This window comes from Crotalus tigris, unplaced genomic scaffold (assembly GCF_016545835.1).
Source record: "Crotalus tigris isolate CLP2741 ecotype Arizona unplaced genomic scaffold, ASM1654583v1 scf7180000017585.4430047, whole genome shotgun sequence".
Lineage (NCBI taxonomy): Eukaryota > Metazoa > Chordata > Lepidosauria > Squamata > Viperidae > Crotalus > Crotalus tigris.
Window position 1 is genome coordinate 2,458,756 of NW_024096493.1, and position 26,181 is coordinate 2,484,936.

The window sequence follows — 26,181 nt, forward strand, 5'->3', positions numbered from 1 at the left end:
AGGCCTGTATTTCTGTAGCCTGTAGGTATGGCAGAACTATGAGTTTTTCAGGACTAGCATCTATTCTTTCCATTTTTTTTCATTTATTCTTCTTACTTATTAGAGTTTGTAATTTCTAGAATTGGGACTTTCATAACAGATGCAGCTCTCAATTCTCCAAATTAGAAAGTTCACCTGGAAAATCCTTACATCAAATAGGATGTCACGAGACATTCAGGTGTGGAGGTTGCTTTGTCTACTGTTCAACATTGTTGAATACTTTGCATTGAGACTTCCAGGTTGCTTCACTCATTAAAATGTTATCTAATATGCCGTTATTTGCTATTGGTCTGCTTCCCAACTCGCTTTAGCATATTTGACACTTATACCCCCGCCCCTGAATTATGCAACTGGTACTAGGAAGCTTCAATTGCTTAGGAAGCCTGTCACTTCTATTGTGTTAAGAACTGTTTGTGAGACATATTTTTGACTCCACAGGATACTATGGTGATGGCTTGAATGCCATCATCGTATTTGCTGCATGTTTTCTGCCGGATAGCAGTCAAACGGATTATACGTATGTCATGGAAAACCTTTTTCTGTGAGTCTGGAAATATTGTAGTAAAACTCTTTCATGTGGTGAAATAGATGATTTTCATTAAGAGACAAGTGCAAAGTTGAAAAGAGACATAAAGCCATGGCAATGTGTTCCTTTGTTGCTTCGTTCTTCTGAGGCAAACAGAAATTTGGTTTGTATAAATAAAATGAAATAAAATAAAATACACTACACTACAATGGAAAGAAGCCATAGGGAAGTGATTCCTGTTTTGCCATAGTTAAGAGTGAATTGAGCCTTGATATTTAAAGAAAGTTTCACTTGAGCTGCCCCTAACCGTCTATGGCAGGGGTTGGCAACCTGAAACAGTGAAAGAGCCGCTTGGACCCGTTTCCCTCACAAAATAAAAAACTGGGAGGCACAAAATGTGTGTGCGCATGCGTGCGCACACGCAAAACAGGCTTGATTGAAGAGTGGAGCTTAAGGCGAGACATGCACTGGCCCTGCTCCCCTTCCAGCTCTGGTATGGACGGCTCTGCCATCCTGGCTTCTCCTCCCCTCGGAAAAGATTGCTCTCCCCCCGCCCCGCGCTCTCCCTCTCTGGGACTTTCTTCATTCTGCCTTTTGGTGCAAAGGTTCCCAGGGAGTGGAGGAGGAGGCTGACAGGGAGAAGGAGCTGCTGCGGCAAATCTTCCGAGGTGGCAGCAAATGGCCACTCGGGCTCGCCTATCTCAGCCTGCTGCGGGAGGCTGGAGTTGAGGCTTCTGGCTCGCTCTGGGAGGGGTGCTTGGAAAAGAGAGGATGAGAAGCAGAAAGTGGGAGAAAGGACTTCTTTCAGCTCTCTGGGGTTCTTTCACTGGGAGGGCGAGGAAGCAGCAGTTCTGCTCCGTGGGAGGTGGGAGCAGGCAGCCTCTCCTTCAAACTTTGCCAAGTGACTCCAGGAGCAAAGCGAGCTCCGAGTCCCCGGAATGTCAACTTTGCAAAATTGGGAGGCGGTGGTGAGATTAAAATAAAACGGGGGGGGGGGAGGTTGAAGAACGGATGCCTCTATCAGAGAGCGAGCAAGAAAAGCAAGATCAGGGAGAGGAAGAAAGCTTTCGGGCTTGTGCACAGACATAGCTGACTCCTCCTCGTCTCCTGCCCTTGCTGCATCTCCTGTGGAGACATGTTTGAATCTCTCTATGTCTTTCTCTCCCACTCAAAGCCATCCTGCAGCTCGATCCTTGAAGCGATTTCAATCAGCCCCTTCATTGCCAGGCGTCCCCATGGAAGTCAATGAAGGTCCCAGAGACTCGAAAGGTCAGCCGCGGGGCTTCCAAGTCCATTGGTTTTACCGGTGGAACGGGACCTTGCCTGATCTTTTGTCCAAACTCAGCCAGGGGGTCCCCTGGCCTTTTGAGTTGCCGCGGACCTCCATTGACTTCCATGGGGATGCTTGGCAATGAAGGGGCCGATTGAAACCACTTTAAGGATCGAGCTGCAGGATGGCTTTGAGTGGCAGAGAGAGAGACACACAGAGAAACGCAAACGCGTCTCCACAGGAGATGCAGCAAGGGCAGGAGACGAGGAGAAAGAGGAGGTAGCTCGCTGGTAAACCAACGGACGTGGAGGCGCTGCAGCTTTCTGGGATATCCCAAGGTCTTACAGAAGACCCAGCCCAGACCCAATTCCCTACCCTGCCCATCTAGAGACCCCACCACAGTCCCCCCTGCAAACCAGCCTGCAGGATACTCGGGGGGGGGGGAAGCCCAGCACTGGGCCGTGGGGGGGGGAGCCGGGCTCCTAGGACCCCCTGCCCCAAGGAGAAGAACTCCCCTGGCCAACATGTGCCGGTCCTTCCAGGCGGCCCTTCTTCCCTCCGGCTCTGGGGCTCTACATCGCCCGGCTTCCTCTTCTACCCCAGCTCCGAGCCAGGCTCCCCAGGAAGCCGCAGGACCCCAGCAGGTGTGGGGATGGGCTGGGGTGGGGTCCTCCCGCTCCAGTTGAGTACCCCCCTCTTTTCAGAAACAGCACCCGAAAGGAAAGGAAGGACGGAGCAAACTTTGCCCGCAGGGGATCCGGCGCTCGTTGCCTACCTCCCTTTCCCGGGCAGGGATTACCAGCCTCAGCAGATCCACCAGGCTGGCGAGAGATCCCTTGAGAGAGCAGCTGGCGTTGCCTCCCCTCCCATCTCTCAGTGGGTTTCAGGGGAAGTGAGGGACTTTGGGGGCTGTTCCTGTTCAAAGCGAGCCATGCGCCTTCAGGGCTTGGGAGACAGAGCAACGTGGAGCCTAACCAGGCAGACCCCTTTCCTGGGGCCTCAGCTTGCGGGAGGGCTAGCCTGCTCAGCGGAGGTGTCAGCAGGCCCCTCCCTGGGGGGTTCCTGGGGCTACCCTGCACATCTCCCTGGCCACGTGTGCCTCGGACAGGGCCAGCCCAGGAAAGGGACTGAACTGGCACTGGGCCGCGGCATACCAGCAACCGGTCCACACAAACAAGCAAAGCCCCATACGTGGGATGCAGGCAGCACACAAAACCACACTCCCCTACAGTCCAAGGAAAAACCTCTCTCCACATAACCGGTCCCTGGTGCCCAAAAAGTTGGGGACCTTAGCGTATGGGTAGAATTATACTTTTAATAAAGAACTCCCTCAACTGTCAATTTTGTTTCTGGAAACTGTATATTTGCTTAAGTGCTAAAAACACATGGCAATGTTTCTCATATGGCAACTTTAAGATATGTGGGTTTCAAGTCGTAGAATTCCCCGACCAGTTGAAGTCGACATATCTTAAAGTTAAGATTTTAAAGTTGCTAAGGTTAAGGGGTTTTTTAAAAGGAAAAAAAAAATGCTTTGTGAAAATTTTGCTCCTCCCCACTTCTTTTTCTTCTTCTCCTTCTTTTTCTTGAGATATGTAATAAGTACTTTGGAGCTGATGGTTGCTGAAGACTATATGATTGTTTACTTAAATGGAGCAACTCCAAGGAGAAGAATGCCAGGATTTGGATGGATGAAAAGATGCTACCAGATGATTGACCGGCGGTTTGTGGATCACTTATATTTTATAATTATTCGTTTTCTTAGTCTGTTTGTTGTTTTAAATCCTCTTGCTTTGTTCTTTTTAAATGCAGGCTGTTCCTTGTGAATATCACTGGATGTCAAGAAATACTCTGTTTTAGAATGAATGCCAAAAGTGTGTGAATCAGTGTGTGGTAGTGGCTATACCTATGAACATGTGTCTGTCATTTTTCTCAACCAGTGTATTTCATCCTGAAGACTTAAAGTATCTTTCTTTTTAAATGCAGATTAAGGAAGAATTTGAAATCATTCATCATAGTTCACCCCTCTTGGTTTATAAGGACAATTCTAGCTGTGACACGGCCTTTTATAAGGTCAGACTTTATCACTTTCAGATTTTCTAAAATGCTGAGTTTTTACATGATCAGGAACTGCTTTTATCATAAGATCAGCAATTGGGGAAGGAAAGAAAGAACTTCTGATTCAGCTTTGCACTGATGTGGCCCTCTAAAATAATAAATATATTTGTGTAATTTTACCGTAACATTAACAAAAAGTAAATTTATCATTTCTTCATTACATTTTAACTTCTATATATGACATTATCACAGAATAATTTATGCAGTATTTAATAAGTTAGTGCAGGCAAAATGAAGGCTTGTTCTTTTTCTATGCAAGCTAATCAAGTTTTTAAAAAATGCTGTCATCCTTCTTTTAAACCACTCATGAGCCCCAAAGAATTACCAACCTAGAGTTGGATAATCCTGAGTTAAGTCATTGATTTAGAGTGTATGTAGTGAAAAAAATGTTTGTTGGAACACTGTAGTGTAAGAATTACATGAACTAAGAGATAGGTCTCACCTATCAAATTAAGTAGGTTACCTTGGATGAAGTTCATATAAATTACTGTGATATTTGAAGACAGTACAGATAGTCCTTGACTTATGGTCACAAAAGGGAACAGAATTTCTTTTGCTAAGCAAGGCAGTTGTTAGGTGGTTCATGCCTGATTTTATGGGCTTTTTACCATAATTGTTAAGTGAATCGTGCAGTCATTAAACAAATTCATCTTCCTCCATTGACTTGGCTTGTCAGAAGCTGACTGAGAAAGTTGCAAATGGCAATCACATGACACCAGGACACTGCAACCCTTGTAAGTACATGCTGATTGTCAGGTGTCCAAATTTTGATCATGTTGGGATGCTGCAACTGTTGTAAGTGCAAGAATGAGTCATGAGTGACTTTTTCAATGCCACTGTAACTTTGAAAGGTCACTAAACAAATTGTAAGTCAAGGACTACCTGTAGTCTGAACATTGTAAAAGTTCCATATCAATGCTATGTATATAGCTAAGATCAGTCCTAGCCTGTAATTTAGCAGCTTGTTAGTTAACATGGAGTTGAATTTTATACATCTATATTGCTTAACCAGTGAATTCTACTTTTTTGTGTTTCAGTTCAAAATTCAGTAATAAGATACAATATGTCAACACTTTGGCAGACCTTAATGAGCTAATTCCAATGGAATATGTAAATGTCCCAGAAAGTATTGTCAAGTAAGTGAACAGCGTTTGGAGACTACTAATGAGATAAGTTACTTCTATAAAACAAAAGGACTGCTATGTTTAAGGAAATTTAATTTTATCTAAATATTAGATTTAGAAAGTACTCAATATTGTGATTAAAACTGAACAGCGCTAAAATAATTGTTTATCTTGTTTACTTGGTTAAAATTTAAAAAACACAATTTAAATTATAATACGGTTCCTTGTGGTATAAAGAAAGCCAAGCCAAGAAAACAAAAGAGGAATGATTAAATCAAAATAAGTTTAACCTGTAGAAGAGATGATTGAGGGAAGCTGAGAAAGCGCTCTTCAGATATCTGAAGGATGAATCACTGATCTCATTCTCAATTACCCCAAAGAGAAAGGCCAGGACCAATTAGTTAAAACTATAAGGAAGTAAATTCAGGGTAGGGAGAAACTCATGATTGTATCAGCTGTTAACTAGGAAACAGGTTGCCACATCAAGTGGTGAGTTCTCTTTTACTGGAAGTCTCCTAACAGAGGCTGGCTAATTGTTTATCAGGATGCTGTGGTAGATCCTTCACTAAGTGGCCTCTTCAGTATCTGCCAACTCTATGATTCTGTTAAAGATCCAAGAATCTATTCCAATGTGTTATTACTTTGGTAATTTATTCATGCTATTTGTTGCGAGTAAAAACCAATGGTTTTCAAAATATTTTTGAGAATTGCACGAGACATTGTAGAATGGAAATATATTTTATTCACAGAAAGTGGAGATGAAATTCTTGAAGCGTTCATGTTCTGAGCACTGATGTTTTAAGAAAGCATCAGTGTTTCTGATTTGGGGACTGTATGCTTTATAAATTATTCTCCTGTCCAAAACCAGTTCTTTCAGCGTGCATTGTAGTTCTCAATGTGAACATGCCAACCCACTAATATCAAAGCAAGTCTGGAGCCCAATGAATCATACTATGCATAAAGAAATAGACACTGTAGTTTAAATTTGCATTGACACGAAATGCATATAGAAGAGCCTCAGTGCTAACTCTAACTTGACATTGGGAATAGTTCCTTGTGATGTGAAAGTGATACATTTGGGATAAATGTGATGTCTGCATATTACTTGACCTTGTATGTCTTTGTCCTTCGCCCACTTTTATCTTGAAAGGTATGATGAAGAGCGATCCATTCAGAGAAGAGTAAGGTAAAACTCTTGCTCTGCTGCAGCCTGTGCTGATGTTTTTAAATGACTAAGGATACATGAGGCATTGGAGGATTTCAGCAGCTGACATTCAAAAAGATCCCATAGCTCTCTGTAATGAATGTCACACATGAGCTATTGAGATCAGTTGTAAAATTCCTTAATTTGGCCTGTTCCAGATTTAACTTCAATCACTTTGTCAGCTTTGTACAGCATGCGTGCTGCAGACTCCTGCTAGCTTTACAAGACCTCCCTATACATGGGCTAAATATATATAGAGATAAACAAATGAAATCAAAGTCACTTTAGACAAAAATCTTTTGTTGGTGCATAATTTCAAAAGCATGTTCCTTGCTTGATTGACATTCTGCTTTTCCCTGCTTCTATTTTATGTTCTGCTTGCTTGTCCCCCTTCACCAATAACTTTTACTCATGCAGACTGGATGAAGAGCTGAGGGAGACATCAGCAAAGTAAGACTGAATTCTGATGATAATGATGTTCTTTTTTCATTCTTAGAAGGGATTAACAATTAAGAAATTTCATATTAATCCTATACAGGACTACACAGAAGTACCACTAAGAATAGTTAATATTACTGCTACATAATATTATGTAGGAGTAATATTTACTGTTCTCAGTGACACTTCTGCAGAATGGCCTGGAGGATCCTTGGAATTGTAATTCAGCAGTATCCTAGTTTAGTCTAACCATAACTGCTAGGTAAAATGTTATTTTAGGACATGGTGAACAATTGATAATCCCTAAGGCTTTGTATGTTCCAAGTTCACTTTCAGTGGCTGCCAATTTTCAATAACATTAACTTTTAAATAACCTGGAGATATTAAGACTGGATAAGTTGCCATAAGACAGATGGTTGAGAGTAAAGAAAGAATCTTACAAATGAATTAAAAACAAACAAGTTGTCTTTAGTTTGAGGCATCTACTTACTGCCTTTATATCACCAAAATCCATAAATCCATATATCTTTGTTACAAATGAAAATGCAAAGAATATATTCAAAGACATTTACTTGAAAGGGGATTCCATAGTTTGTGGTTAAATTTATTTCTTAGTTGAATGTTTTTTCTATCAGCTTTAGAATTTTTCTTTAAAACAGTGATTTTGCTCTGACTTTTTCTTAGGGTGAAAATTATTACCTATTAATTGACTAGGCAGAGTTGGATATGACATTTGGCAAATTGGATGATAAAATAGTTCCATTTATATATTCTAAATCAGTCTAGGCCCCTTTAAGAAAACAAAGAATTTTTTTAGAGAATATACTTCTACTCATGCCTAGGATTTTACATTATGATGAAAATTTATTTTATGAACAAGAAAGATAGAGAGACCTAGCTTTGGACAGAACCCTAAGTTTAATGGGGGAAATGAGTGTTTTTCAAATCAAGTGTTCATTAAATGCTGAATTCGATCTTTCATATATAAAACATAGATATAATCTATATCTTATAAAAATTATAAAATATATGCAGCTGTACATAACATGAACATAATGTTCAAAATGTACAGACATGGTTGCATCATTCACCACAGTGTTTATCTGTTACCTGGGGCAAAGTTCCTCATTGTCAAAAGTCCAAATTTTATTCATTGCATCCACTAAAGTCCACTGAATTGAGTTTATTAAAATGGGGGTTGACTGTCAGAAAGAATTACTACTGAGTCACTGCAAGCCTAAATAATCGTTTGCTGGACTGGCTGCACCCATGTCAATTGCATGAGCTTTAGCACCATGAAAAATGCATATTTTGTTACCTTATTATGCGAGTATTGTGATAGCTTTGTGGATCGAAGCAGTCATTTCAGAAAGCTTGAATATGCTACTGCTATGTAGTTGAAGTCAAATACAATATTGCAAAGAGGCATCTATTTTGAACAATGCCCAAAAGTAATTTTAGTGATCTGCCTATCTGCTTGCAATCCAAGTACACTTGATGATGACCATAAGCAATATTTTGATAGATTGCATCAACAAAGCTGTTCAGAGCATTTGAAAAATCTGTCATGACTATCGTAGTCTCATACTGCTCTGATTTTTAGCTTTATGCCTTGATCCAGTGCTATATTTGATAATAATGGGTGATGTCAGTGCAACAGCTCAGTCACCGAATTATAGAAAATACAGTTTACATTTTAATATAAACATATTTTTCCAGCCTTTATACTGGCTGTGTTTATATGCCAGTTTTATAGTCTGATCCTATTTGTACTTAGGCAGGTAGAAGTCTTTGTAAGTACATTCAGGATCATCTAAGGCAGTGTTTCTCAACCTTGACAATTTTAAGGCATGTGGACTTCAACACCCAGAATTCCACAGCCAGCAATGCTGGCTGTGGAATTCTGGGAGTTGAAGTGCATATGCCTTAAAATTGTCGAAGTTGAGAAACACTGATCTAAGGTAATTTTCATAGGGGTAGCATTTCAACTATAAATTTTTAACATGCATTATTTTTGAAGCTTCTTGCAGTTATTGATTCCAATATTCCAATTAGTCTGCAGCTTTGAACAACAACAACAAAAAAAACATCTTGTAGCACTCTACAGCCTAAAATTTTGTGGCAAGCATTTCTAATGACTATTGGGGAGACATTCCTTAATGAACACTGGTGACTTGGTTGTGAAAATGAGTGTGTTCTGCCTTTAAAGTAAATATTTAAAAATATCTATTCCTGACAAACAAGAATATATTTATTATTTTTCATTTTTCCTTGCCTTCAGAGCAAGCTGTCTTTCAAATGAGCCTGAAATAACTTCAGTCCAACAGGAGTAAGAATTTCATAAACAAGCCATTGTCTATGAGTATTATTCATAATAACATTATGCAAGAAACACTGAAGAACTGGGTAAACTCCAGGTAGTCTCTTTGAGATCTAAATTCTTACATGGGACCTTTTAGACCAGCAAATCAAGGTTTAGATAAAGCTAAATTTTAGGCATAGATAAAGTTAGATAACAACTGCTACCAAGTTTATTATAAACATCTAGTAATACATGATACAACCCTATTATCGGGCTACTGAAGTATATGTTTATACTCTCACCTTATTTAATTAGTAATTTAAGATAATGGATATAATTTGCAACTTTGCTTTAGTGGAACAACTTTTTTACTATATCTTTCTGGAGTCTACCCAATCTTCTTTTTTGTTTGTCCTCTCACCCTTTTATATTCACTGCAAAATTTTTCACGGAGTTGCATTTTCATTTGCCTTTGTGGTTTGAATAACAAATAGTACAGGTTGTCCTGAACTTAAAACCACAGTTGTGAGATTCCATTGCTAACCAAGGCGGCTGATAAGTGATTTGCCCCTAATTATCAATTTTTCTGCAGCAATTGTTAAACAAATTACTGCAGTTGTTAAGTGAATCATGCAGTTGTTAAGAGAGTCTGGTTTCTCCCATTGCTTATCAGAAACCAGCTGGGAAAGGCAGAAATGACCCCTAGGACACCACAACCCTCTTAAATGCATGCTGGTTGCCAAGTACCTGAATTTGATCATGTGGTTGTGGGGGAGGGATTTGCAATGGTTGTAAATGTTAAGATCGGTCATAAATGTCAATGCTGTTGTAATTTTGAACAGATGCTGAACTAATGATTTTAAGTCAGGATTACCTGTACATAAATTCTTCTATAAAAAAAGCAGAAGTGTTCTGCATGTGTTGAATATCATTTTATAGTTTATGAAAGCATGATGTTAGAAGAAATATACATTATATGTTAGTGTTTATTCATCAAAGAAAACAGATGAATGTGTTACATCTGGTAGTAGTTATTTATTATTTTGCAAATTGTAAAAAATTGTATTGTATTTAATTATATTAAATACAAAGAAGCATATTTACTTCTAATTAGACTTAAGCATGACACATTAAGTGCTATTGTTTTCAGTTACCCTTTTCTACTGGTAAAATTTGAATTCAGCCCTATTTTGCAAAGTAACTAAGAGGTATCCAGGATCAAGCCCAGCATTGGTTGGTCATTAAAGTTAATTATGACAATACCATCATTAATATCTTGATTGGGCCTATAAATTATAGAACCTTAAAAGACTATAATTATAGAATACTCTTTTAATTTTTGATGAAATTGCTTTTCTTTTATTGAGTTGAAAATGGGGCCTTCAAAAGAGGGTCAAAATGTGTTGACTATTATTGGTAATAATTTTTTTCTTACAAGTTATGGTATTGCATAGCATTGTACTTTGGATTAATCCATGAATAACAAAAATGCAATAATGGTAACTACTACTAGAGGAAGAAAGATGTTTTATATATGTTTGCTCCACAGTGTGTCATTTCATGTCCTGTATAATGTAAATGGGGAATGGGGTAGGACAGGTATTGAGTTACAAAGAAACTCTCAAGTTTCAGTTCAGGAAGATTCTTAAATCATATTGAGCTGGGCATATAGCCAGTTTGTATGGAAGAGAAACAAGAGTGATGGGATTCTTGTTAGAATTATGAACTACAGGCTTCTCGGATTTGATCAGGGGTAGGCAAGCTTGGCTCTTTTATGACTTGTGGACTTCAACTCCCAGAATTCCTGAGCCAGCCATGGCTGGCTCAGGAAATCTGGGAGTTGAAATCCACGAGCCATAAAAGAGCCAAGGTTGCTTATCCCTGGATTTGATTGATAGTTTCTATCTGTGCCCTAGAGTTAAGCTAGTTAATGCAAGTCTTGCCCTCTGTGCTAGACCCACAGAACCTCTGCTTCCCAAAGCCCTGGATGTGGTTCTAAATATTCAATTACCTCAAATTTCTGCAAAAACATAATTATGAGATAAAATATTAATATAGTTAAATACAAAAGAATCAATCACATATACATGAATTAAATTTTCATTACATGTAATTAAGTCAGATTCAGTTTTTCTCCCAGCCTCCCTTCCCTTCTTCAGTTTATTGCCGCCCACTTTTTGGAATGCAGTCTTCTGAACAAGACTCAAAGGTGACTGTCCTTCAGAATATGTTACCTAACCCTTCTTTATGCAAAATAAGAAAGAATAATAAGATGACTGTAAGATGCAAATAAAATTCAAGTTTGCCTTGCTTATTTTTCCATTCTTGTTGTGTCTGTGGATAGCAAGACTTATTTAGGATGACATAGTCCTTCCTAGGTAAGATGGGCCCTGGGAAACAGTTGCTGTAAAGATTTTTCCAGGCATCTATAACAATAATAATAACAATAACAGTTGGAAGGGATCTTTGAGGTACAACTACAACAACAATAAATTTGGAAGGGACCTTGGAGGTTATCTAGTCCAACCCCCTGCTCAAGCAGGAAACCCTATACCATTTTAGGTAAATGGCTGGCCAGTCTCTTGTTAAAAACTTCTAGTGTTGGACCATTCACAGCTTCTGGAGGCAGGTTGTTCCACTGATTGTTCTAACTGTCAGGAAATTTCTCCTTAGTTCTTGGTTGCTTCTCTCTTTGGTTAGTTTCCATCCATTGTTTCTTGTCCTACCTTCAGGAGCTTTGGAAAATAGCTTGACTCCTTCTTCTTTGTGGCAGCCCCTGAGATATTGGAACACTGCTATCATGTCCCCCTCGTCCTTCTCTTCATTAAACTAGACACACCCAATTCCAGCAGCCGTTCCTTATATGCTTTAGCCTCCAGTTCCCTAATTATCTTTATTGCTCTTCTCTGTACTCTTTCTAGAGTGTCAACATCTTTTTTACATTGTGGTGATCAAAACTGGATGCAGTATTCCAAGTGTTGCCTTACCAAGGCATTATAAAGTGGTATTAACATTTCACGTGATCTTGATTCTATCCCTCTGTTACTGCAGCCTAGGACTGTGTTGGCTTTTTTGGCAGCTGCAGCACATTGCTGGCTCATATTTAAGTGATTGTCCACTAGGACTCCAAGATCTCTCTCACAGTTGCTACTGTTGAGCAAGGTACCACCTTGCCTTAAATGTAGAACCTTACTTTTTTCACCATTAAATTTCATTTTGTTAGATAGCACCCAGTGTTCAAGTGTGTCAAGATCTTCCTGTATCTTAAATCTTTCTTCTGGAGTGTTGGCTATTCCTGCCAGCTTGGTGTCGTCTGCAAATTTGATGAGTTCCCCATCTATCTCCTCATCCAAATCATTGATGAAGATGTTGAAGAACACTAGGCCCAGAACAGAGTTCTGGGGCACCCTACTACACACTTCCCTCCATGTAGATGCAATTCCATTAAGGACCACATGCTGAGTATAGCCGGTCAGCCAGCTTATTTGAAAATGATCACTTGGGACTGCTTAAATTGGACTTTGGCTAGGAGATCCTCTGGAATTGGCTGAGTTACAATCTTGCTTGGCTATATGGGAAGAATAGAAGAGTATATATGTAGCTTAGGGTTGAACAGTGAATTCTTGATTCTCTCTGAGCTTGGTTATTTTCTTACACATGTTTCATCAGCTGAGTAGGTAACATCAATATTAGTGAGTGTGGGGTTTTGGTCTTTCTGTTTTTGTGTGAGATTTGGGTCTCTTTTGAATGGTGTGTAAATGCGATCATTAATAGACACATAGAGATAAACTATATTTACATACCATTCAAAAGAGACAAGAAATACTAATAAACAGACCAAAGACCATTTTCTCTGATAGCCAACACCCAAATAATCAAGCAGAGAACTACCAAGTCAAAAATACACCTCTACCAACACTGGCAGAGCAAATTATTGTATATAAACAGGAAGCAAAAGTCAGGTAATGAAATGTCTGCAAGCAAACAACTAAGCTCAGAGAGCCCCAAGGCTTCCATGGTATATGGGAAGAGTTGAGGTGCTTAGTCCTGAGAAAATTGCGGTTCCGACTTTGTCTTTAGTTACCTATCTCACCTGGTTTGTTATGACCTCCTGGGAGATGGCATTGTGGTTGGATCCATGTGGTGGTGAATGCTTTTTTAAGAAAAGGACAGTTCCATCTATTTCGAAAGAAACAGTTTCATTCTCTCTCTAAGATACCATTACTAGATCCAACAGGACTGGACAATTTTCAGTTTTACAACTTTCTCTTCTTTGTAGCCAGGTTTCAGGTCAGGTTATACTACTGACATGGCATGGATTGTAATTGTGGATAACCTGGCAGGCTTAATTCTGGCAGGCCCAGGATATGGGTAGTGCATCTGTCCTGATCCTGCTCGATCTCTTAGCAGCTTTCAATACCATTGATTGGAATATCCTTCTGGATCTGCTTAGGAGGTTGGGAGTGAGAGTCACTGGTTTCCCTTCCTTCAAAGTCAGTTCCTGTCACTGTTGGTGAAGGAAGAGAGGTCCAGCCCTAGACCTCCACATTGCACAGTGCTTCAGAATGCAACTCTCTCCCCATTCCTGTTTAATATTTACCTGTACCTGGGTAACATCATTCATTGGCACGAGGCTAAGTAGCACCAGTATGTAGATAATACTCAGCTGTACATGTTTTACACTGTGCTGCCCAAATGGAGTTGCCAAGGCTCTTTCCTATTCCCTGGAAGTTTTGAGGTCTGGATCGGGAAGAATAGGCTCCAGCTCAATTCTAGCAAGACCAAGTGGCCATGAGTTTTAGGGTCCCCAGACCAGAAGTTTTCAAATTCTATCTGTGGAAGTATTTGCACTCCATCAGAGCCAGTGCACAATTTGGGAGTTTTTCTGGTCTTGCTCTTACTCCTCAAGGTGTAAGTGTAGCAGTGCACAAATTGTATCATATGGGCCATTTATGCCCATTCCTAGAAAGAGAGGCTTTACTAACTCATACGTAACTTTTTTTTGGACCATTGCTATGCAGTCTACGTGGGGCTGCTCTTTAAGACCATTCAGAAGCTGCAGCTGGTCCAGAATGCAGTGAGGCAGGGTAGTGTTTGGGTCACATCCACACAATGCTACTGCTTAACACAGCAGTCCCCAACCTTTTGGGCACCAGGGACCAGTTCTGTGGAAAACAATTTTTCCACGGACTGTGTTTGTGTGTATGTGTTTCACACCTGACCTAGATCCCAGGCATGTACAGATGATGCTTCATTTGCTTGCAAGGCCCGTTTCCTAAAGGACTGTGGACCGGTACCAGTCCATGGCCCAGGGGTTGGGGACTCCTGGCTTAACAATCTGCACTACCTTCCAGTACATTTCTGCTACAATTTAAATGGCTAGTGGTCATCTATAAACTCTACATGACACAGGGTAAATCTTCAAGTGATATTTGAAATAGCTCAGCTTTTATCATGTGTAATGTCTAGGCCTGGGCAGTAACCAGATAGGATATCACTAGAGCTAGCTATATGTGTGTTCTGCCCTTTGCTCTTTAGAGGAAGTCCTGGATGCATATGTAACAACAATCCATTGTACTGACTCTTTTCCTTTTCTTTTTCAAAAGCATCAACATGACCACGAAAAGTTCTTAACTTCCATGGAAATTGGAGAAGAAAACGTTCCTCTGTTTGATGTGCCTGAGTCTTGAAGATGGGGACAGTTTTGGCTTCTCATCTGAACACGATCCTCTAGGATTTCCTTGTGCACAAATTTCTTTTATTTCCCTAAAGCCTGTCTGTGCAGGAAAGACTCCTGGTAGAGTTAACCTTGGTTCTCTGATCACTTAGTGTTATTCAGAGTACTCTGAAATTAACAGGAGGTGGCTGCTACTGCCAGAATAGTAGCAGGATGCAGGTAATGACTTTGTGTAATATTATATCAGGAGTAGATTTACAATAAGGAAAATTATGCATTTTTGAATTCCAAATTATTTTGCCATTAATGTGCCTCACCTGTGATTTTATAGTGTGGTTCGGTCTCTTTTGTCTTCTACATATTTATGTATTAAAGCAGGGGTCTTCAAACTTGGCCCTTTTATGACTTGTGGACTTCAACTCCAAGAATTCCTCAACCAGAATTCCTCAGCCAAGTCCACAAGTCATAAAAGGCCATGTTTGAAGACCCCTGTATTAAAGGCTAAAGATCTTAGCTTCCATACAACAATGCTGTCCCTCCTTTCCTTCCTTCCTTCCTTCCTTCCTTCCTTCCTTCCTTCCTTCCTTCCTTCCTTCCTTCCTTCCTTCCTTCCTTCCTTCCTTCCTTCCTTCCTTCCTTCCATTTGGGCTGCAAAAGCAACAGTCAGATGACTGCAGGAAAGAGAACTAACATGGTGCTGCCATCTAGTGTATGCCGTAGTCCAGGGGTAGGCAACCCAAAACACTCAAAGAGCCACTTGGACCCGTTTCCCACCAAAAACAAAACAGGCGGAGCCGCAAAACCCTTTTGATATCTAAAATGAAGATAACGCTGCATATATCCTTTTTTACCTTTATTATAGATGTGTGTGTGTGTGTGTGTATGTATGTATGTATGTATGTATGTGTGTATACATACATACATACATACATACACACACAGGTAAAAAAGGATATATGCAGTGTTATCTTCATTTTAGATGTCAAAAGGGTCTCTCTCTCTCTGTCTCTCTCTCTCCCTCCCTCTCTATCTGCCTTTGGTCTGCCAGTCCTCTTCCCCCACTCTCTTTCTTTCTCTCTCTCTCTTTCCTCTCTTTCTCTCCCCCCCTCTCTCCCTCTCTCCTATCTGCTGCTTACCTGGCAAGCTGGCTTCAAGCTATTCTCCAACAAGCTCAGGGGTAGGCAACCTCTGTTCTTTTATGACTCATGGACTTCAACTCCCAGAATTCCTGAGTCAGCATGGTTGGGCTAGCTAGCTTTCTCCTGCCCTTCCTGCTTCCTGCAGAGATGCAACAAAGGGAGGAGCTCAGCTCCTCGGAGAACACTGTGAGTACACTCTTTTACAAACACACACACACACACACACAGAGACAGAGAGAGAGAGAGAGAGAGAGAGAAAGAGAGAGAGAGAGAGCAGCAGGGAAGCACAATTGCCTGTCTCTGTCTCTGTCTCTCTCTGCAAATGGCAGAGAAGGCTGGGAGCCACAGGGGAAGGCTCAAAGAGCCGCATGTGGCTCCGGAGCCGCAGGTTGCCGACCTGTGCCCGTAGTCCTACCTAGGCTGGGATCTTAGAGCATTTCAAAGGAGCTCTGAATTGCACATACAGTACAATGTTGTAAGAAAATATATAGGATCCTCTCTTCACACACCATTGGTTGTGGAACTGCCAGCTCCTTTTAAGATACAAGTCAATATTTTCCGGACTCTGCAGTTTTCCTGAAACCAGGGCAAAGACAAAGCCAGGTTTTGCACAGCTTGGGTCTCTTTTTTTTTCTCGCTTTGGTCTTGTTTTACCTTGTTTCTCTAAAGCAGTGGTTCTCAACCTTTTTAATGCCACGACCCCCAACTGGTCGTAAGTCAAGGACTACTCAACTGGTCGTAAGTCGAGGACTACTCAACTGGTGCAGCACCGTTTGCAGAATGGGACTTTTGGCGGGCTCAGCAGGGCAGAGACAGCATGGACAATTCCTATTGGCTTTTGAAAGCCAATAGAATTAGACTCTATTCAAGAGAGTCTATTCTATTGGCTTTCAAAAGCCAATAGAATAAAAGGGAGTAGCACAGCTAAGGAAAAGGGGAAAAAAATGGCGGACTGTGTTGTTTGGCGACCCCTGTGAAATGGTCGTTCGACCCCAAATGGGGTCCTGACCCACAGGTTGAGAACCACTGCTCTAAAGCTAGTAAGTCCTGGGTCAGCATCTGCTTTCCCATAATTAAGATAGGAAAGGAATGCAGGTAAATGTATTAATAAGCCAAGCAGTTCTAATCCTTCTAGTCAGTTTCATAGGCCCTGTAAAATAACAACAATATAGAAAACCCTGCTGGGCTTCGTGTTTTCTGTTGAGAAAAATGAACTCGTTGAACTTTTGCCTCTTCCTGTTCCTAGTCTTATTTCTTCATTCCCCACCCCCAAAAAAAGTTAGAGTCCAGCCTACCATGATAGGTTAGAGTCCTACCACCATGCTGTTCTTCGAAGATCAGCAGGAGGAGATATTTTTTAAAATAGAAAAAAAAAGCTACGCTGATTTCTACCTGTAACAACTTTTTTTTGGAAGGGACAAATGGCTAGCTATGCAAAACAAAACAAACAAACAAACAAAAAAAAAACAGGCTCTTGCAAAAATGGCTAGATATGCAAAAAAACCAAATAAACCCAACAATAACTGGCTCCTGATGGCCTGGCTGTTCTCAGTATTTTGAAACTGGCAGAAGAGACGATAATCAAAAGTTTGGCTTCAAACTGGGTTATGAGAGATTGTGAAGTGGAAAAAGATTGCTTGTTATGGAAGTGCCCCGAGATTATTTATTTCTTGGCTCTTTTAATATATAAATGCTAGAGTATTTCTTCAAAAAAGGGAAACCTCAATTTTCAGTGAGATCCTAATGTGATTCAGAGCCTTCGCAGATGTTGATTTGGCACTGTTAACTGCAGTTGCCCTGTTTTGGCCCCTGTAAATGTTGTGCTTCCCCCCCCCCCACTGTTTAAATTGCAGATTAGGACCATTCCTAATTTTAAAAAAAATTAATTATGTAGAAGCATTCATGAAAAAAAAAAGTTCAAGAAATTCTCCTATAGCCTAATACATACATATGGGGAGAGGGATGACTACATATGAGAATGTATATGGATAGCAATAAAACATGGATTAAGAAAAGCTAAAACACATGATAAAATGATAGGATAATATTCTGAAACATTGGCACAATACAAAGTAAAACATAGTTTGATTCCTATACCGGTATTAATATTCACAGCTATCATAGCATCAAATCAACATTTACTGCTAATTATTGTATCATACAGTCATAGAATAGCATTCCTATATTAAGGAGAAAACTTACACATTTTGAAAAATGCTAATTTCAAAGCATGGTGACCAAGGAATCGTTTGATGGACTGGAACTTATTGTTAGGAATTAATAGCATTATATTATTTAATAAGCATATTTATTTAATCAAACTTTGCAGTAATGACAGGCATAACTTATTCATAAGAATGTATTATAATAACCTTAAAAATCACACAGTGCTATCATCTTGTTGTAGCAACATAGCTTTCCATAGATTTAGGTATACACAATGGCATATAAGGTCATTAATATTATTATTATTAATCATTAATAGTCATGCTGAATAGAAGTGACCTAGAGCGTCTATGTTTGCAGTTTTCTTCACTGATATACCATTCAGAATATATTGTTCATCTCCTGGCAAAACTACCATATACATCATAAAGAAGCAGGAAGCCAGCATATGAACCATGAATGTTTGGGGAGGGGAAGGCTTGCCTCCATTTTAATAAATGGAATTTTATTTTAGAATTTTATTTTGTCATTTATGAAATTGTAACAAATATACAAATTAGCTAATTAATTCATTAATCTAGTAATCCATTTTATCCTTACTTTATGTTTTGTACTTCTAATCTAAGGATCTTCAAACTTGGCCCCTTTATGACTTGTGGACTTCAACTCCCAGAATTCCTCAGCCAGGCATGCTGACTGAGGAATTCTGGGAGTTGAAGTCCAGAAGTCATAAAAAGGCCAAGTTTGAAGACCCCTGTTCTAATCATAACATGTGTATTTACTCTGAATATCTCTCAGGACTTCTTTTATTATTTATATCAAACTTTATATATCAAATTTGGAGACTACCCATTCAACAGAGCAAGTTACTGTTTTTAAAACATAAGTTTAAATCTTTAAACTAAATCTTTAGAATTTAAAATAACATTAGAATGTTACAATTGTATTCCTTGGAAAAGGCATTGATTTAAACCATATCTGCATCCTAATCTCATTTTACAAAAAATGTGATTATGTAATTAAGTTATGAATCACATCATAATGCAAGCACATGATTGTTCTGTTTCCTATTCTGTCTTCTTAAATTTTTATTATTTTTTAAAAGACAAAAGCAAGCAAGGAGAAAAGAAAAAAAATGATACAAAATATATTTATATGTGGACAAAAGGTATTACCAAGGTTGTACAATTAGTGATTAATATATCTGTATTACTCTGTACTTTAAATCATCCCAAGTCCTTGGAAAATAGGATGATATGAACACTCATATAAATAAATAGAATAAAAAACATAATTTGCACAAAACCATCATGGCATGTATCTCATCACTTGCTGCCTCTTGCCATCCCTTCCGATGCATATGTTCCTTGACACCACACAAATCATGTTATCAGCTCTTGGCAATGGCATTCTATTCAGTTTAGGATCTATGTCTTGTTTATCACTTGTTTTTTAATTCCTGCTTAGTATTTTAACTCCTGGACTGAAGTTTTTAAATGTTTGTTTTCTTAAATCCTGTCTTCTAATTTTGATGTAGCACCATATTTCTTTATTTTCATTTTTGTGTTCATGTTGTTGCTTAAGCTAAGCTTGAATTTCCATTTAAAGTTTTGTGTGCAACCAAGGCGATAAAGTGAGGAGCAGCCATCAATTCCTAGGCTGGGGTGGCTTTCAGAGGGGTACCCGAGATTTTACAGTTATTAAGAGTTGAATTGTTTATATCTTCATCATCAGAAAGCCTACTTCCATTTATTTAGTAAGTCAAAGTTAACATTCAAATATTAAGATTTGTATCTTAAATCGCATTCCTGATTTGAGTCCTCAACATGGATCTCGATAGGTATTTAGATATCACCACTCACAAAAAGAGAGGATCAATTACATAGATGTTATTGCAAAGGCAGTTTATTCATCCATAAGTATTGCTAAAATGTTTCTGCTAAGAAACAAGCATTTTGAAGGGTGGGGTTATTTGCGGTATTGCCATGTGAGCTGTCCCTGAACAATGTATCTTGTTACATACTATATTAATAGTATATAATCAAAAACAGTCCTGTAATTAGTACTTCAATTATCATTAAAGCCAAAATGTATCCCCTGAGGGCTACTTGAGTCCTACTCAAGACTATTTGGAAAACTGCAATTATCATGCAAATCAACATGCCTTTACAAAGTTTACAATCAGCTTTGCATTGTTTCTCGACTCTGTTTAAATTCCAAACTGATGGCAACTGAATGTGGGAGGATGATGACAGGGTAAGATTCCCTTCACTACCACTTATGAATAGATATTGTTTACTCTTCTCATTCTGTCATCTCCTGGGACCACAGTGAATCCGTGGAAAGGGTCGGCTTGCATTGGCTTGAATAAAAGAAGCAGTGTTATAATCAAAAGGGGTTATACAGCTGGAGAAGGAACTGATGTATCTTCAAGTAAATCATCCTAAGAATATATGTGCTTTGGTGTCGATTTTAAGCTCTCCTCTGGGTTATATATAGATTAATTAAATATTCCAAAGCTGTATTTTAGCTTATAAAATCAGCTGCATTTTGCTGTCTGCTACAATACCATCTCTGATCAGTTGAACAAATGGCTCTGAGAATGCAGTCTGTGATGAATTCTTACATTCTTATTGCTAGTTCATTTTGAGAGAAGCTCTGTATAAAAATTTAAACAGGCCATGTTTATGGAATTTGCAAATAGTCCTTAACTTGCAACTTTTCAAAGTTACAACAGAACCCTAAAAAAAGGGATTTAGAAGTTTGATGTTCTAAGCCTTCCCCCAGAGTCATGTGACCTCAGTTTGGGCAATTGGCAACTGACCTTTATTTAAGGCCATTTGCAGCATCCTGCAGTCACATGACTGTAATTTACAACTCTTTTCCCCCTGGGAAATGTCAGTTATTTCTGGTTTCTGGCAAAAGTTACCTGTAGCGAAAAATGGGTTTGGTAATGACCACTGCAAAAAAGGTAATAAAATTGGATGTGCTTACATGATGGCCTGCTTTACGACTGTCACAATCTACAGTTGAAGTTGCAGTTAATTATAATTGAAAAAGTTGAAGACTACCTGTAAATACAAAAACTGTTTTCTCAAACTACAATTAGCGTAGCATTGTGCTTTTTATCTAACCACTTTTAGTGGAATAATAGTTTCAAATTTTATGTTATCCTATTAATTAATAGGGAGGAACAGCTTCCTCTGCACTTACGTCTTCATCGTAAGTTTAACTTTCAGTTCTTAGTGATCAACATCAGCTGCTGAAATTTTGAAGTTGAGATTTGATGATTAGAATGTATGGGATTATAGAAATAATGTACATCGTTGTGAACTTTAGCATAAGAGTTTGATGTATTTTATCTATCTCTGTACCCAAAAAGTTGGAAGTCATTCTTTTTCTATTTTATTCTTTTTTTTTTTTTTTGCTCTTTTATCTTGCTTTTTTTCTTGACTTTTCTTTTTTCAATTCTTTTCCTTTTTGCTCATTTGTCTTCTTGGTTGTTGTTGTTTGGAAATTTAGTAAAGATATATGTATGTGTGTGTGAAATAAACACCACACAACCACATGTGCATACAATATGTACATACTTCTACTGTACAGCCGCAATAGAGAACTTTCCATAGCTTCAAAATAGAAATGATTTTGAGCATTATATCTTAAGGTTTTATGGTTTGATCCTGTGCATCTTGTCTCTAGAGCAAATCCCACTGACTTTAGCATAGTTATTGCCTAGTAAGTGTACTTAAATCTACAGCCTCATGATCCATCTATGGTTAAGTTACATGCATCTAAGCTCATGTTTTTAAACCCCTTATGCAAACCTAATTTCATAAGCTATGAATTATTGGTGTTTTCTGCAAAAATAATAAAAAAAAAACCAAAACAATTTCCCCTCATTAACTATTTGAACAAAATGTGAAATCAGTCCCATTCACTGTCAGATATTGATGGCTAAGAAGATATGCACAATAAATGCCTTGTTAAAAATGTAATAGACTATCTACTATGCATGTTAATTAGTATCTATTTTAACATTTCTTTTGAAATGTATAGATCTAATAATGAAAGCAAATTATTCTAGGTCTAATATTCTAGGAAAATATCTCTTTTTAAAAAAATAAATAAAAGTTGTATATTCACTATGGTAGACATAGAGGTAATCTCTTTAAAAAGCCCTTCTCTCATGGTTTACTAAAGAAAAAATAATCCCCTTCTCACATTAACTGCAATCACAGATTTGTGTGGTTGGAACTTTGTTCGCTGTTGACTAGTGGCCATAGAATGTTGTGATGATTTAACTATGAGACATGATATATTGAAAATTAAGAACTTTAAAGACCCACAGATTTTAGCGAAAGTGATTAAAACATATTATCAGCACATCAATCTTCAATGCAGGCTGGAGGATCCATGCTGATTATTCAAACATACCTATCCAAAGGTCTGTTGACTATTGTGGAGAAGGGACTTTGAGAGGAGAGGACTCAGAGAGGGTTTAGGATCCCACAGAACCTTCAAATATACTGAAATGTTTCTGATTTCCTGATCCTTGACTTCACCAAGTGTCAGTTCTTCCCTTCTGCAGCATATCTGGGTCTTCACAAGCAACGGGGGAGGGGGGGGAATCACAAATCTGTGAGCTCCTCAAACAATTCCAGGGAGTATAGCACTTAACTCAGTTGGGTTTATGCTTTTGGTTGGATGATAGCTTTATATTGTATATATCATGATTATTTTTATAAATAAGTTTATATGCTATGCAAGGAAGGAATCTCTGAAGGGAATATTTTGCCATGATGCTATCATTGGTAATAAAATATAATTTCTCCTTTAGCTGGAAAGACTCTAAAGCATTATTTTGTTCAGTCTGCTAATTATGTTATATAGATTAAACAATACAATATGTAATATCAGCAGACGTACAGTATGTATGTATGATTCAATAATAAAATGGATTCAAATCCAATAAAAAAATTGTCTATTCAAGGCCAAACCAATTTCAACTGAAATTCTCACAAGTAAATCTTACGTATTTCTTTTTCTCTGCACAGATGTCCAGTCCAACACTTTTGTCCCAGTTCCTGTGGCATCCTTCATGTCTTAAGGTCAACCGTCTGCAGTAAAGAGCTCAAAATCACATGGACATAGATAGATAGATAGATAGATAGATAGATAGATAGATAGATAGATAGATAGATAGATAGATAGATAGATAGATACCATTCTTCAATGCAAAAAGTCATTGTCTTCAATAAATGTGAGGTGGATATACATGGAACTAGTGAGCACGCCTGCAGAGAGACACACACACAGACAGTTGCTTCTTCTCTTCATATGTAGAGTGTATTTAAAAATGCCTGAAGAAATCTAGTTGTCAGCAACTGCTGTGGTGCAGGAAGGCTGTTGTTTGATAAAATAATTGGACTGAACTGTGGAGGAAGTTGTGGGCTTCCTGCATCAAGCAACAGGTTGGGCCCTTTCCAATTCTGGAATTTCACACATTTGACCATGGCATATTGAAAGCCTTTCTCCAGAACTAAACTCTTAACTATGCACAATAGTGCTGCTTACCTGAGTGGGCCAATTTTTATGGCTACTTCTGATCAAACCTCAATGGTTCTAGCAGTGGCACCACACTGGCACAAGAGAGATTCATATGAGCCAGCTAATCTGCCAGTCTAAAGTTTTCCATACATTGTGGTATGGAGATACGCTAAATCAGGCATGTTAAACTGCAGGTCGGATGCGTCATGCCAAAACTGCGCCCACCCCATTGCCAGCAATGGAGAAAAAGTCGCGATACGTCGCATGACATCATGTGGCATTGTGGGTTTGACATGCCTGCACTAAATCATGTTGACTTTGTAGTGTTCCCATTAGTAACATCAAGAACATTTCATTAGAATGATCAGCTAACGGACATGCTGATACAATGTTCTTGGTTAAAAATATGAAATTAGTTATCATTGCCTTATGAGTATTATTTTCAATTTCCTGGTACTGCCTCATGCCCTACAGCAGGGGTAGGCAACCTTGGCTCTTTTATGACTTGTGGACTTCAACTCCCAGAATTCCTGAGCCAGCCACTCTGAGGAAAAAGGGAGAGGTTTCCAAGCTGAGCTATGCTGGCTCAGGAATCCTGGGAGTTGAAGTCCACGAATCATAAAAGAGCCAAGGTTGCCTACCCCTGCCCTAGAGGATATCCTGGTGTCTCCCATTCAAGTACTACCCTGGACTGATCAAGCAGAGTTGACCATAGCACCATCTATCTGGTTGCTATGTACCAGTAATGACATGTAATTGTATAGGAGTATAGGATAGTAAATTATAATTTCTGCTTCTGTTTCAGTTTCCGTTATAAGTTTCTTTAACCTTACTTTCCCCCCCCCCTCGTTTTGGCTTTTGAGATGTTTTTTGCAACAAGAAATGCAGTATCTATTTTATCCTCCTTTTTAAATTTGCAGGTCACCAATCAATGAGAATTTAGTAGAAATTTGCACAATGATTGCAATTTATGAAAAAAAAAACCTGAACATAAACAATGTCAGGTATTTGCTTTGCATAAAATACGTATGGTAGTGGAATTATGCAAACCTAATTTGCATTGTTTGCTAGAACCTTGTTAGAGAGCCAATAGTGTGATGGGGAGGAAGGCTTACGGGGTAATTAACCAAAACACTGAAGAAAAGAATTATTCAGCCATTACTGCTATATATAACAAGCAATTTTCATGCTTAATATTGTTAACTATCTGATGCTTATCCTTCTCTGATAGATGATATACAAACAGAAATAGATATTTGAGTATTAGTAATATGTAGCAGAAATCAGACTTAAATGATGATAATTCTGGGCTTACATTTCTTATTCTAAAGCAGAGGTCCCCAACCTTTCTAGGTTGGTGCCTGAGAGGGAAAGGGAAGGGCAGGCACAGGGCAGCACTAGCACCTACACGACTCAAAGGGGTGGCGCTAGTACCTGCACGACACTCGCTCGTGGTGGCATTAACTCTTGCGCGACGCGGCAGTGCTAGCATGAGTGGGGTGTGTGCATGCATACACGTGCAGGCACTGGCCAGCCATTCATGCAGGCGGGTGGCCAAGAAACCACAGCCTGGCCCACAGGTTAGGGACCCCTGTTCTAAAGAAAACTAAGATTTGAGCAAGCAATTGCAAAAGAAAAGTGGGATTGCAAGAGTGGCAAATATTTGTAGCTCTGGTGTAGGATGAGGGTGAAGGTTCGTTCTCAGAGCTTGTGGGTTGGTTTCTGAATGTTTCATTACCAGGCTAGGTAACATCTTCAGCAGCGTAATTCACACCCTCCAACGACCCTGACCTCCCGATCACAAGACCCAAGCCTCTCTCTGATGACTCATCACAAGGCCCTCACTTGACACAGCCACACCTGACACCCTTATAAATAGAAGAGCACTGACACAGACATCCCCTAAACACCACTGAAGATGTTATCTAGTTACCTGGTAACAAAATGTTCGGAAACCCAATCACTAATTAGTGTTAAAACCACCGCATCATAATATAATTTCAAATTTGGTACCTTGAGTCCACCCCTCTCACGGAAGTCTTGCATAATTTTAAACTTAACCCTTGGCTTTTTCCCTGCCCAAATAAATTTATTAAGACCCTTCTGCCACTCACTTAAGTTAATCTCATTTTTCAAAATCGGTAACATTTGAAACAGAAAAAGAAACTTGGGGAGAATATTCATTTTTATCACTGCAATTCTTCCCATGAGAGATAATTGCAACTTCTCCCAATTCTTCAAGTCCTTCTGTACCCTGACCCACAACCTTTCATAGTTATTTTTAAATAATTTTACATTAGAAACAGACAGCATCACCCCCAAATATTTTACCTTATTAACAATCTCAAAACCCGTCAAGTTGGCCAAAATCTGCTTCTCCTGACTAGACATATTTTTAGGTAAAATTTTAGTCTTATTTACATTAATCTTGAAACCCGAAACCAAACCATAATGATGAATCAACTGTAATAAGTTTACTACAGAATAATCAGGTTGCGACAAAGTAACAACCAAGTCATCCGCAAAAGCTCTCAACTTATATTCTTTTTTATTAACATATATTCCTTTAATTTCCTGAGACTCTCGAATTTTAATCAATAATATTTCCAATGTTAAAACAAACAACAATGGTGA

The 26,181-nt window shown here is 38.9% G+C and overlaps 1 protein-coding gene across 5 annotated transcripts in view; it reads left to right on the forward strand.

The window, feature by feature from the left end:
• The window catches only part of PRUNE2 (prune homolog 2 with BCH domain), a 110,851-nt gene extending 95,340 nt beyond the window's left edge, over positions 1-15,511 (forward strand). For 3 of the 5 annotated variants that reach the window (XM_039361252.1, XM_039361260.1, XM_039361285.1), the window contains 8 exons: positions 478-580; positions 3,424-3,555; positions 3,819-3,905; positions 4,988-5,086; positions 6,225-6,260; positions 6,696-6,728; positions 8,998-9,045; positions 14,625-15,511. In XM_039361252.1, coding sequence (XP_039217186.1) covers positions 478-580; positions 3,424-3,555; positions 3,819-3,905; positions 4,988-5,086; positions 6,225-6,260; positions 6,696-6,728; positions 8,998-9,045; positions 14,625-14,652 — 566 coding nt within the window. In that variant the 3' untranslated portion in view covers positions 14,653-15,511. The remainder of the gene's footprint in view (positions 1-477; positions 581-3,423; positions 3,556-3,818; positions 3,906-4,987; positions 5,087-6,224; positions 6,261-6,695; positions 6,729-8,997; positions 9,046-14,624) is intronic. The other 2 variants (XM_039361268.1, XM_039361274.1) reach the window with 2 other exon arrangements.
• Positions 15,512-26,181: the final 10,670 nt, after the last annotated feature.